The sequence below is a fragment of the Gouania willdenowi genome, chromosome 1, assembly GCF_900634775.1.
Source record: "Gouania willdenowi chromosome 1, fGouWil2.1, whole genome shotgun sequence".
Classification (NCBI taxonomy): domain Eukaryota; kingdom Metazoa; phylum Chordata; class Actinopteri; order Blenniiformes; family Gobiesocidae; genus Gouania; species Gouania willdenowi.
In genome coordinates, this window is record NC_041044.1 from 28,479,281 (window position 1) to 28,493,215 (window position 13,935).

Below are 13,935 nucleotides of genomic sequence, written 5' to 3' on the forward strand. Positions count from 1 at the left end.
GGTTTTCGTACATGTTTCAATCATGTATGAACTGCTTAATAAATGTGGACAAACAAGAAAAGAACACAATAAGTTTACAATCAATTTTCATGTTATTTATTAATGCACATTCCTTTCATTCGCTTCACTGACGTTTTTGATCTGCAAGGTTTACCTTTTTTTTAATCGCCTGATAAATATACACAATAGTAGCGCTGAGTAATGACAACATGCTGTTGGGGATGAGCCCAGGCGTTCCTATAATGTTTGATGTTGCCTCCCACTGTGTAAATCCTGTTTCTATTGGGAAGGCATAGGCATCATGGATGTACAATTCTTCAGCCAATTGATGTAATTTAACAGCAAAGATCAAATAATACATGGCAAAAGCAAAACTCACGATTCACTAAAGACAGTCAACATAAATATCTGTGCACAATGGTTTTGAATTGAGAGTTTTACGGTGGAGAGAAACAGATTAGTGAAATTAATTGGTGGTAATTTACTTAATTTTTATAGGTTTAGATTCAGTTTTAGTTATCTAAATTTTCAGTTTTCCAGCTTATTCCTAAGGGTGCTTTTTGATTATGAAAAACTACAGCTTTTTAAAAAAAATGATTTAATGATTATGGCTATATTTTTTTTAGGTTTTTACTATAATCATAATCATAATTGATTGTTATTTAAGTTAAAGTTATTGTTTTATCCTTGAATAATAGGGAAAAGCACAAATCCAGCACTCTTATTGTGAAAGGTTTGAACAGGAAGTTGCTGTTCCTTTTGTAGTACAATGAAGAGAAAGTTTACTATCTGCTTCAGCATTTCCAACTGCTTTTGCTGTATCACTTGTTCATTCGTCCTGCAGAATGGTGCACCTATCAGGAGGAAGTAGCAGCCCCAGGAATAAGGTGGATAACAATATGACATTATATAATTGTGGAGAGAAACTTGATTCCTTCCAACTCTGCTCTTACACTACGACTCAAATTGCTACTGCATCCAATAATCCCATCAGGGCAAAGGTCACTTGAAATAAAAAGTACATCACTGTAAACAATCAAATGTTGACACATTTCAGTTTAACACAGACATCACCTCACTGCTATACATTGTTGACTTTCAGTGTCGTTCCTCGAGGAAGCGTGTGGCACTGTGAGGTATATTGACATTAGGAACTTGTGATATGATTAATTCACACAATGAAATATTTCACTGATGATTACTTCTCAACCTTAAACACGCTTAGACACCAACTTAATAGATAAAGCTTTGATGAACTGAATCCAGGTCTCAATTGCAACAGTGTGCTTGGAGTCCTCTATTTGATTGTATGACCCCTTTAAACAATGTGCTTATGCATTATAAAATGAACACTGCTCGATTTAAATTGGCAAACTTGTGGGAAAACAGAAGTCATACTTTAGAGCTGATCTTAATACTTCTCCAATTTCAGCAAGAAACCAATGTTTTTTTAAGTTGCAATTCTTTGGCAAGAACGGAAACCATTAAGCCAATACAGTATACAAAACAAAACAGTAAAGATTAGATTTGTGCAAAATGACTCCTGCTCTCTTTGCAGCTTGTGATAAGTAGGGTAGAATAAAATATTTAATATTATAATTTGACAGCCTTTTATTAAATAGATATTCATATTCTCTTTATGCACATCTTTAAGCAATCTGTTCGTGTAAAACTTGAAACTGGTGTCGGTTTGAAAAGAAACAAGAACACTGAATATTTACAACTTACAATAAAAGGAGTGAATACATTAATGTGTCTGTAGAAGAAGAGCTTATATTTTGAAGCGGGAATGCTGTGGGTGGCGATATGTTCTGTAAGTGCTATTATTGCAAAGTGAATAGGGTCAGTATTATGGGCCACTTATACTGTACGTGCATTCTCCAGAAGCACTGCTCCAAAGGAGAAGTTAATTTACTGTTATTAATCTACAGACACATGAACATCGTCCGTAACATTCCACGATGCACTGACAGGTTACGCTGTCATTTTGGATCTAAGTATGGTTTTTTTTAAGCACTGGACATTCCATCTTTGTTGCTACCTTGCACATCTTTCATGTGATGTAAAAAGTTACCAAAGCATGTTAGTGAAGGGTACAACATTGCATGATTAACAGCAGCAACAGAGTCAATACAGATGCTGAGGCGTCCCTGCGCCTCTTTTACTGCCACTACAGTGGGACAGTAAGGCTAGCATCATCATAAAAATTGCAGTACAGTGTCGATGTGTGGTGAGGCTATCAGTTCATCTCAGTGTTTGTTCAAATCAATATCCATTTTGTATTTGAGGAAAAAAGGATAACAAACTAATGAGATATTGTCACCTTAGAATCGTTCCAATCTTGTGTCGATCCGGGATGTCAGTATCTGACTCATGAGCTTGGTCATCTCATTAATGCATTCTCCGAAACATTACAATACATATGAGTCACTGATTGCGTTTCCATGACAACTCGATTAAAGAGTTGCACCTGCCAAAGCTGATATTCCCAGTCCTGTCACTGCGTCTCAGGGTTGACTCGATCCTGGAAAATGTACAGGTTGTTGGTGGCTGCGATGGCAATTATGTTCTCAGATGGGTGCCAAGCCATGTGCAGAATCTTTTTGGTGAAGTCCAGGCTGTCAACGCCCATGTCGCCACGACGACGCTTACCACCAGTATACACGCGCCGGGTCCTCAGAACAGCCCGCGGCTTGCTGCTTTCGCGCCACGCCTCCAAAGTTACGCCCCGGCCGGTCTCCCTGTCGAACATCCGGAAGAAGTTGTTGTACGCCCCCGTCATAATCACACTGAGGGAGACGGAGGAAAATAATAAGATGTGAGTCCGTGTGGGTAAAACAGAGAAAGCACAAAATAGGAAGAACACATAAGCACAAGCATTGCTTTGATGCCTGGAAGACTTGACACTGATTTAAATGTCAGAGAAACACTTCATCATAGCACACATTGTTAGTGTCCCCTATGCTTACCTGTCTGAGCTGTTCCAGACACACTCAAACTTGTCAAAGATGCAATCATTTTCATACAGGGAACAAAGTTTACTTCTTAGATATTCATGGACCTGGAAAAAATGAAGACAAACAACCTTTAGAACGTGCCTTTAACATGATGTTAATAATGATCAACAAACTCCAGGGTGTTTGAGAATTTGTTGACATTTCAATTTCCTTTGATTTCCTTTCGTGTGTAGTAAGCCGGGTTGGTACAGGCATTGAAAAAATGAAAACACATGTCACAATTCCTAACATTTATTTGGGCCTGGGAGTGTGAGGGTTGTTCAGTGTCTTATCTGTTCATATCACTGCACACCTCTCGACTGAGGCTTCAGATGTTGTTCCTGGAATCATGTTAGATCCTGTCTCCCATTTGCCAGTCACTGCCCCGAGTGCTCGCACTACCACAGGGACCACATGGGCTGTGACCTTCCACATCTGCTCCAGATGTTCTATGAGCCTTTGGTACTCTTACACTTTGTTGTGTTCCATCTTCCTGATGTCGCAGTCGGCTGCTATCCTCACATATACGACCACTGCCCTCTGCTAGTGTTTGTCAACTACTGCTATGTCTGATTTGTCATTAGTTGCATTTATATATATATATATATATTTTTTTTTTTTTTTTTTAAAGCCCACTAAATGTAGGTGAAGCTTAGCCTTGTCTAGTGTCATAGTCACATGCGCTATCCTTGCCTACAATGATTATTGGGAAAGTTGTTTTCAAGCTCTTCATGCAAACGTAGCAAACATTTACATACAGCTAATAAAAAAAAAAAAAAAGGTTTGAAGCTACATTTAAGATTATAATGAAAGTACTGGTATTATTTCAAAGGCAATAGCTCAGGTGAACAACACAGTGTATTTTAATGTAAACAATACATTGGCAATTCATTGTTTTTGGGCAGATACAGGATGCATCCCTACATTACAGCTATGGCTGCACAATTATGGCCAAAATGATAATCACGATTATTTTTGATAAATACATTTAGAGGTCGACCAATATATGGACTTTTTTCAAGATCAGCCATCTGCATATTTTTTAATTTTTAATTTTATTTCGCACTTTACAGTAGCCATCAAAGGAAAAAAATAACAAAAAACATCCATTCGAATGTATAAATATACAACAACAACAACAAAAAAGTAATCATAATAATAGCATGTGCATGGGAGAGGTAGAAGCCAATAGCCTTACAATTAAAAAGCCGATATAATCGGATAAGGATATAATATAATAGTGCCTGATTAAATGTCCTTATATAAGGATATTTGATCAGGCACCCGTGTGGGCAGCCACAGCCACTGCTTGACTGACGGAAGGACCCCGCATTCATATGAGTGTTTCAATTGTCTTTCATAATCAATATGCTTTAAAAAAAAAAAAAGTATATCGGCCTCAAGTATCGGCTTCCAAAATCTGCTTTAGATATCGGCCATCGGCTGAAATTCTTTTTTTTTTTTTATCGGTATCTGCATTGGCCTTTGAAAATCCCATTCACAATTATATCACATTATAATCTCAATTATTTATCATGTTAGGGAAAAAATCTGTTCTTATTACACTTTTAAACAAACACTATGTGTACAGTTTACAATTCAAAATGAAGTTTTAAATAAGAATTGTACTAAAAAAAAAAATCTGGAAAAAATTAACCCAAGAATTTAAAATGTACCAAAGGCTAACAAAATAAATACATTATTAGGAAGTATCTATATTTTAAATGTAAATATTGTAGACGATAAGATTTATTTAATCGTGACAAACAAATTGGTGATCACGATTAAAATTTGATTAATTGTGCAGCACTAATTACAGCACTGTTGCTATTTGTGTGTAAGTGAGTGTTCTCATATTGTGACAGTGTAAAGAACTAAGAGACCTAGGTAATGAGGGACCCATATATTGGTGAAATTAATTTAGTAAGCACCTGCTGTATTTTAATGCTGAGAAAACTAAGGCCACCAAATGTTGTACTTATATGAAAGATACAAGTAGAGCATCACTACAGATCATAAATGTTGTGGCGTTACCTGGTATGTCTCTACTGGGCCTTTATCCATATGCAGGTCCCACACCTTAGCGGTGAGGTAGTCCCGGGTCAACAAATAGCGACCGCTGTGGCTGAACTTCACATCTGATACGGAGGAAATAATCTCTGAGAAGAAAGACCGGCTTCCTGGATCCTCGGGTTCCTCAAAAACTACACACAGAGGAAAACCATGGGATTTAGAGATTAATAGCAATTATTTAAAAACTATAAAAACAAGCTGGTTCCTAATATTTAACTCCACACACAAAAAAAATAAGAATGTGAAAGATCTTTTTAGTCTCAGAACACGCTTACGTTTGGTGTGTTTGTCACAGAGTGCAGAGGCTCTCATATCACAGAGGCGCAGTGTTCCTTTGCTGCTGCTGTACACAAACAGGTGGCAGTGCTGCGGGTGGAACTCTGCAGCTGTTATCACCTCCGTCAGGTCCTCCATGTTGGCTGGTTTGATGTCTACGATGTCTAAAAAGAGGGTTTGTTAAGGAGCTTATGACATAGAGCAGTGGTTCCCAAACTTTTCCCAGTCCCGTACCCCTTCAGACATTTAACCTGAAGCCTTGTACCCCCTTCTTCTGCACACTTAAAATACATAATAATGTCATGTCATATACAATGTAGGCAGACAGTGAAATTTGCCCTTGAATTTTACCTAATATATGTCTAATTCAGAATTATAACTTATTTGATTTATTTAATTTTTTAACCTACTGGCATTTTCAGTAATAAACAAATCTCTTTTTTTTTTGGAAAATATATATATCATATTTGATATCTTTTTTTTATGAGATAGTTTCTCTGTCTGAGGGGGCTTTGCATGACTTGTGGAAATGCATGGAGGCTCCTGACTGCTGGTTGATTTATATTCTAGTTTCCAATGTTGTCAGGCTGTTTTTAATTTTTTTTCACGTACCCCCAATGACAATTTGAGTAACCCTGGGGATACCCGTACCCCACTTTGGGAACCTAGGACATAGAGAATCCCAGCCCAATAAACCTTGAAGTGCAGAGTTTGGGTTACTTGATTTACTATTACCAGACAGGTTACATAAGCTGGGCTCACACTCCCTTTATAATCACCGGCTAAAAATTACACCCAAACCCACCACTCAAATCTGCCTGCACACTATTTCCCCCATGTTCTATTTATGGTAATCCTGTGTGAGTCCAAAGTGTACTGCAAAATAAATTATTTAAACTTTCCTTCAATAGATGCCTCTATGGTTTTCTAGGTCATCTTCCATTTGAATAGGAAATCACTGAATGCCACCAACTCAACATGCTACAATGTCAGTGAATACACACAACAACCCAGTTACAACACCCTGGTTAAAGCATGTAAATCCATACATAGACGTGTGCTGTTTATACTTTAAATATTAATCCCAGATAAATTCAGATGTGCAGCAAAGTGTGTAGAGAGCACATGAGGAGGAACTTCTCTCTTTGTTTTCAGGCATGCATTAGGTTGTGTTGTTTTTCTCCTTGAAGGCTGCAGCAAGGATGAATTAATTAGATATTGCTCACTATTTAAAAATTCTATTCCTTGCGCATATAGTAATTTACTTTGCTTCAAGCTAAAAAATTAATGAAAAAATATTATAAATGATTCAAATGAACTAATGGGCCAAATAAAAATAGGGATGTAATGAATGCTGTTGTTTTTTGGGGTTTTTTTTTTTATTTTTTAAATGAAAGATAATTATCATATGCACTTGGTACAAAAACCATAATTAATTTTTGTCTTTTCTGATCAGCATGATTTACATCATGTCCAGTTCATTCAAAATCAGCATCTGATAGGATAAAATTTTAACTGATATAATTTTTAGCCATATTTTGATGGCATAAGGCCCAAGTGAAACAGAAGATGAGTCTTAATTATTTTAAAACATTTTAAAAACCTATACCTGTTTTTCATTCAATTGTTGATCTCATCCACTAACTGATACCAGTGTGCCCCCAAAAACACTACCAATGTGACTTTTCCTGTGTTTTCAAATATTGAAAACCTTTAAAAAAACAATGATAAATGTTGATATTTTGATTGTTCAGGGAAACACCTGAAAATGGCCAAAATCAAAACAAAGTCACATCATGGGAAAAACAATCAACAAACCAAAACAAAAATGGCGTCAAATGAATCAATCTCTTGTCATAGATTGCAATGCATACCTTGGATTTATTGATCTATGATAACTAAACTGTCTTTTTCTGTTTTGTTTTTTTTTTTTTTTAATGTTAGTTATTATCCCCAGCAGCTTTAAGAGAGTAACAAATGTGTAGCACACTGCAAGCTACCAGGCATCATGCCAGAGAGGGGTTTTTGCTTTTCAACAACTGTGAAATGAGCAAAAAGAACAACTTAAGAAGACAAATCCGGCACCAGCTTTGCCAAAAAACATTTTAGGTGAAACAAAACTGAGCTAAATAGCATCAACACTCATTTCTTTTTAGATAAATAATAAAGCAGCTTCCTAGAAAAGGTAATCCTGCATGAATGTATCTTCAGATTGGAATCAAATTGCTTTTAACAAACACCGGTAAAGGATACTGAAACTTCGGTCTGTGATGCCCAGGTGCCACATATTGATGCGGAGGTCATCAGCAGACAGGTAGGTCTCTCCGTCACTATTGACTGAGATTGAGTTGACGTGATAAGTATGGCCATTAGAAAACACTCGTCTGGGACGAACTTCTACCATGAGATCTGTTGGTTTCAAAACTGGCACCTTCAGGAGAGAAATGTTAAGGTTTAGAAAAAAACAAAGACACAACAGAAACCTTATAGATCCAGACACAAGGATTATATATATATATATATATGTATGTCCACTAAGACAAACACTAACCTTATGGATCAAATATAACTTTGATATTGATACACAATACATTTAATGGAAGCAGATGGTAGAGCATGGTGGTGTGTGTGCGTGTGCGTGTACCTGCAGAGAGGTGATAGTTGAGATGTCCTTGAGCCGTCCCTCCTCATCTTTCAGGTTGTAGCCCTCTGGTCTCTTGTCTCTCTCACTCACCTTCCACAGTTTAACAGTCTTATCTGTGAAAGGCCACATACACGGTTCTCCCATCAGAGCATGTTAATTAGGTTTAGAGACAACTGAAGGTAATTGCTGGGGAAAACCTAAACAGCTTCTACTCAGTGCAACTGTATCAGCGTGGAGCAGTTACATTTCAAATGACATAATAAATTGGATCAAGTTTTTTAATCTAATAACCCTGAAAAGCATTGAGTAAAATTCTCCAAGGAAAAAAATGACTGAGCATTTAACTTCTAGAATCTAAACTTTTACATTTTCCTTTTTAGAAATATACAAATTGAATTTCTAGCATTGCCAGAAATACATGAATAAATGTGTCTAAAACCATAAATAATAATAGTACATATTGTAATATTAAAATAAAAATGTAGGGTTTCAAAAAATGTGGAGAAAAAAAACAAACAATTTTAATCAAATAATATAGTAGATTGATTCTTGACTTTTAGTAGATGATGATGAACAAATGAAAACCTTGTGTGATTTCGTCAATATAAAAAATTGCCAACATCAAAAGTGTATTTAAAAGCATAAATCTTCCTCTTTGTGACCTTTAATGCAAACCTGACAGTTTCTCACCGTTGGTGGACAGGAGGAAATGGGCAGCATTCTGCTGTGGCAGCCATCTGATCTTGTTGATTTTTTCTTCTATCTCCAGACTCTTCAGGTAATCAAAGTCTGGCTCGTGGCTCTGGAACGTGCTGTAGACGTTGTACTCCCCGGAGTCACCAATATCTCCCACCTCCTCTGACTCCCCTTTTGACTGCCAACGCAAATAAAACAATAACAACAAAAATCAACTTTCATTTAACAATTCTATAGAAAATGTAAAAGCGTATCTATTAAAATTTGTTTGTAGGAGTAAAGATTTAATGATTCATTCAGGAAACTAACATCAATCTCTCTTTGAAAGATGACCACTCGGCCACCTTTATCCCCTGTGGCCAGCAGATCCCCTGTCTGGTTAAACTCCACCGTAGAGATGACATCAGCTGAGAGGGAGACAGAGAAATGAGTCAAAATTAAGTCAGGAATAATTAAAAATACAGATAGGAATGAAAAGAGTAAGAAATGAAAGACCATAATTGTTCATAGGGCCTAAATAAAAGAATTGGGTAAGGAGAGTTTACATGAGCAGTTCAAACAGTTGCAGATTTAGTATCTACTTTTACACTTTACTTAAAGTTTCATACATACGGCTAACATTACCATTACCATTATCTGTCATTAGCATGAATAAGGTGTCGTGAAGTCTGTCATTAAGTGTTGTTCCCTAAATTGTGACACCTTTGGAACTGTTCGCACTTTTGGGGTTAGCTGGAGGGATCTAGTGGGGTTAGGTAAGGATAGGGTTAGGGTAAGGTTATGGTTAGAGTTACGGTTAGGGTTAGTGGTTAGGGTTAAAGGGATAGTTCGCCTATTTAAGACATGACGTTGTATGCAATCCTCACCAGCACTATAGTGCATACACATTGTCTCACTCAGTGGTCACCTCCCTGGTCCGAGTTCTAGCCGCTTGAAGTTGTTCAAGAAAGTAGTCCCGGTTAGTTTCCGGGGCCACAAAACTGTGCGTTTTTAATAGAAAAAAATATATGCGTTTGAAAGCTTGATTCATTTACATCACAAAACCGCCCACAAAAAAAATTAATACCTCCAGTTTTAATCGGCACTATTTTCTCTTCCGTTTCCATCAACCCGCGCTGCCGTCAACGTCAGCTCGCATGTTCCGATAATAGGGTTTACACACTCGAATAGCAACGACGGAAGACCGAAGCAAGAGAAAGTAAAACGTACGTACATTAACAATGGTACGAACTTGTAAATTCCCAGGTTGTGACCACAAAAATGTGCCGGGATCACCGTTCAACTTCCATCGTTTTCCAGTTTCTGATATAACTATGAGACAGCTTTGGCTGGTTGCCATCGGCGGAGTCAGACATGTTGTCCGCGAGTCGCGCTATCAACAGCTGATGGGATTAGGCGCACCGATGACGTTGACGGCAGCGCGGATTGATGGAAACGGAAGAGAAAATAGTGCCGATTAAAACTGGAGGTATGAATTTTTTTTGTGGGCGGTTTTGTGATGTAAATGAATCAATCTTTCAAACGCATATATTTTTTTCTATTAAAAACGCACAGTTTTGTGGCCCCGGAAACTAACCGGGACTACTTTCTTGAACAACTTCAAGCGGCCAGAACTCGGACCAGGGAGGTGACCACTGAGTGAGACAATGTGTATGCACTATAGTGCTGGTGAGGATTGCATACAACGTCATGTCTTAAATAGGCGAACTATCCTTTTAATGCCAGCCTTATGTATGAAATCCAAGTAAAGTGTTACCCACTTTTGGTCTCATTCCTATCAAAAAAGTGTTAAATGTCGTGGTTCTTTCCAAGATGCAGAAATAGTGAAGCTGAGTTGAATCATAACTGTGTGATATCTGACATCACAGGTCTTGTCTTTTACCTTCAGTGACGTAGTCTCGCAGGAAGGTGTGGTTAATTTTGGGGCTCTCAGCGTCCTCGCCCATCTGAAGCTGAGGGAGGGTGACCCGCCAGTGCGCCCGTCCTGAGGGGAAGGGTCCAATCCGTAATCTCTCTCCCCACCCAGCCTCCGCCCATGCTGCTTGGGCCTAGCGGAGTAGCCTGGAACAAGGCATCCTGGGAAATCAGCCGACCGGAAGAAGTAGCATGAAGAGGAGATGGAAATGAAGAGATGAGATAGGGGCAAGAATTGAGGGTTACAAAGGAGAGGAAGGAGGGTGAGAGGAAAGCAAAACCCAAAGGACAGAGGGAGGCAAAGTGGGTGGATATGCCTGAGAAAGCCTGAATGTGACCTTAGACATTCAACCATCTCCCAATCACCCATGTGATTTTCTAGGCCTTAAGATAAAAGGAGACAACAAACTAGAGCAGAAAGCCGGACAGTATGATTTACGGATGGGAACCAACGATGAGTAAAAGACTAACACTAAGTGACGATGCAAAAATCCAGAGTATTTAGTTCAGCTGTGTCAGAGATGGTAAAGGATGTCAGGGTGTGGTATTCCTGCCTGCCTACCTCCTCCATATCTGCTCGCTGTCTTTCGCTCTATTTTCCACACACGTACTCAAAGATGCACACACATCTCAGATAGTCCTTGACGGGAATCAGAAGAGAACGCAATCTCCTTCCCGTGCTGCAAGAGGGAGGGAGGGAGGCCTCAGCACACCTACCAGTAGGTTGCTGATGCTGCTGATGATGCTGATGCTGCTGATGCTGCTGCTATGCTCTCTGCTGGCGTGTCCACAATCTTCTGCTCCACGAACTCAGGCAGGCCTGTGCGTCTGTTGGAAGGAGAAAAGGAGGGATAGAGAAGAGTAGGTGTGAGGGTGATGGTGAGAGGAGAGGAGGCAAAAGAGGAGAAAAAGAGAAAGAGGGGTAAAGAGGGGGATGGAGGTCCGCTGCGCGCTGATGCCGAGGATCTGATTCTGTGCAGCATCCACTGTGTCATGGCAGCCTTCTCTAAGTGTAGCCAATCATGGCCTAGCTGTCACTGGTGGACCCACCCACTGCAGGTGATGGAATAATAAAGACCAGCAGAGGGAGTCCTTCAATACTGTGAGACATTTAAAATGCTGATCATCTCAGGCTCCCTGTTAGTGCTGCAGAATTTGAAATGAATTGAGCAAGTGTTGTCTACAGTCAAATATTTATAATAAAACTATAACATTTGTATGCCTATGCCTGATGTAAACTCCATTACTCAATTGAAATGTGAGACTGATTTAATTCTGACACAATATTGTAAAGCCTTAGTTCTTGTTGCAGCAAAGTGGGCTATTCACTAACCATTCACTAAACAAGAAGCCCTCTAAAAATGAAAATGTGTGAATGTACCAAAGTATCTATATGTATATCTTTAAATCTGGACAAAAAAAAATTGTAATTTTTGTCACTCATTGAAGTTTTAAACAAACAAAAAACATAGTGTTTTGTAGGATTCTTTTTTTTTTAGGTTGATCTTACCTTCACACTTATTTTTGTCAGTATAGTTATTGTAGTAGCATTAATTGTGTTAGATATAGTATTTATTTGGCAGTGGTATATGTCTAAAGCATGTCTAAATATGTCTAAATTATTTTCATTGAAGGGCCAAAAATTTATTTTGCTGGAGGGCAAACAACCCCCGGTGCTATTGGTGTGGTTACCGAAGTTCAAGTATGTAGCGTTTTAGGGTTAGGATTGGGGATAGGTTTAGGGTTAGGGTTAAGGTAAGGTTTAGTCTTAGTCACGCGACCTAAACTGGCCAATGACTGACCTATCACGTGACGTAAACTGACCAAATAGGGGCGCTGCGTACGGGTAGAATGTCGGTATATTGATACAGCAACCATACGGATAGCCACAGCCAATAAAATATGCCGTTAACTTCACTGTGCAAAATAAACACTGGAAGTAGTTTGAACTTGAAGAACACTTTTCTTTAATGTGTTTCATGGTATACAATTATGAAACATCTAAATGTCTTCAAAGACATTTAGTACAATATAAATTCAACAAAATGGGAGACACATACCTCGCCAATAGAACCAAAACACAACAATTTGCACTGCCTTAAACAATCCTTTAAAACACGAGAAAAATAATTTAATTGGACATCAGCTTTAGATCACTGTACTGTATTGTATATTCAATATTTCAATTTCAAATATGGACAACGGGTCAAAACTAATCACTTGTGGGCCAACTTCGGCACGCGGGCACCAGATTAGACGCCCCTGGTCTAAAGTATTTTCCACACAAAATTACAAAGATGATCAGGTATAGCAAGGGTGTCAAACTCATTTTAGATCTGGGGCCAAATACGGAGCAGTTTGAACTCAAATAGTCAGCAGATTAATTTCAAACTTAATGTGCTCAAGTTTGCATTTCTATGTATAAATGATCTATAAAGTACGTAAAGTACCATCAATATGCAAGCAAGAAATGACAGAAATTAGTCCCTGCAGGTTCTTCACTATATTAAGTGAGCATATTCTATTTAATTGCAGAAGTTTTGTTGAATAATCTTTTGGAAAAAGTAAAGGATTTTGGAAAAATTGAGAGTTCTTTCCATAATTAGAGACTAAAATGACTGCTATTATGTGATATAAGCATGGAAAAACTGGGAGCCCTGCAAATATTGTGGAGTTCCATTGAATTTGTGTATTTGGAGGGGCTGTCTACAATAGAATTAGATAGTAATTTACACAATGATTGGATTGACATGGTTTCTCTGTCATTTTAACTTTCTCTTGCAGGCCACATTGGAGGCTCTAAAGGACAGGATTTTTATTAAAAAAAATGTATAGTTATGAGTTACTGTCATAGTTATGAGATACTAAGTCATGATTAAGAGATACGATCTCATATAAGATAGTATGAGATAATATCTTATAAGTATGACTTTAATTTTTTTATTATTTTATTTTGAAATAAAAAATCTAAGTTATAGTTATGAGATACAAAGTCACAATTATGCGATAGTATGTCATATAACATAGTATGAGATAGAATCTAATAATTATTATATAGATTTTTTTTTTTTTTTTTTAATTCTAAATTTTATTTTACCTTTCCTAGTTTTTTTTTTTTTTAGTGGCGGGAACGGGCTTCCATACTAAAAATTACACAAATGTAAAATGAATGTCATCGCTGTGCACAGCGATGACATTCATTTTATATTTGTTTAATTTTGCACAGTGCACGTGGTGTGCACTCAACACAAAGTAAATGTAGATGCTTACTATTAGGGTGTTGTTGTTTTTAAGGGTATTACTGCAATACAATAAATGAACAGACTCACTTTCTGC

The 13,935-nt window shown here is 37.8% G+C and overlaps 1 protein-coding gene across 1 annotated transcript; it reads right to left on the bottom strand.

The window, feature by feature from the left end:
* Window positions 1-80: 80 nt before the first annotated feature.
* On the bottom strand, window positions 81-11,594 carry ppp2r2ca (protein phosphatase 2, regulatory subunit B, gamma a). Its single transcript, XM_028460567.1, has 10 exons — window positions 11,317-11,594; window positions 10,568-10,761; window positions 8,995-9,092; window positions 8,680-8,863; window positions 7,990-8,102; window positions 7,599-7,776; window positions 5,345-5,509; window positions 5,031-5,200; window positions 2,970-3,061; window positions 81-2,789 (listed from the first exon to the last, which is right to left on the bottom strand). The coding sequence occupies exons 2-10, from the start codon at window positions 10,629-10,631 to the stop codon at window positions 2,498-2,500; spliced, it is 1,356 nt and encodes a 451-aa protein (XP_028316368.1). The 5' UTR covers window positions 10,632-10,761; window positions 11,317-11,594; the 3' UTR covers window positions 81-2,497.
* Between the last annotated feature and the right edge of the window lie 2,341 nt (window positions 11,595-13,935).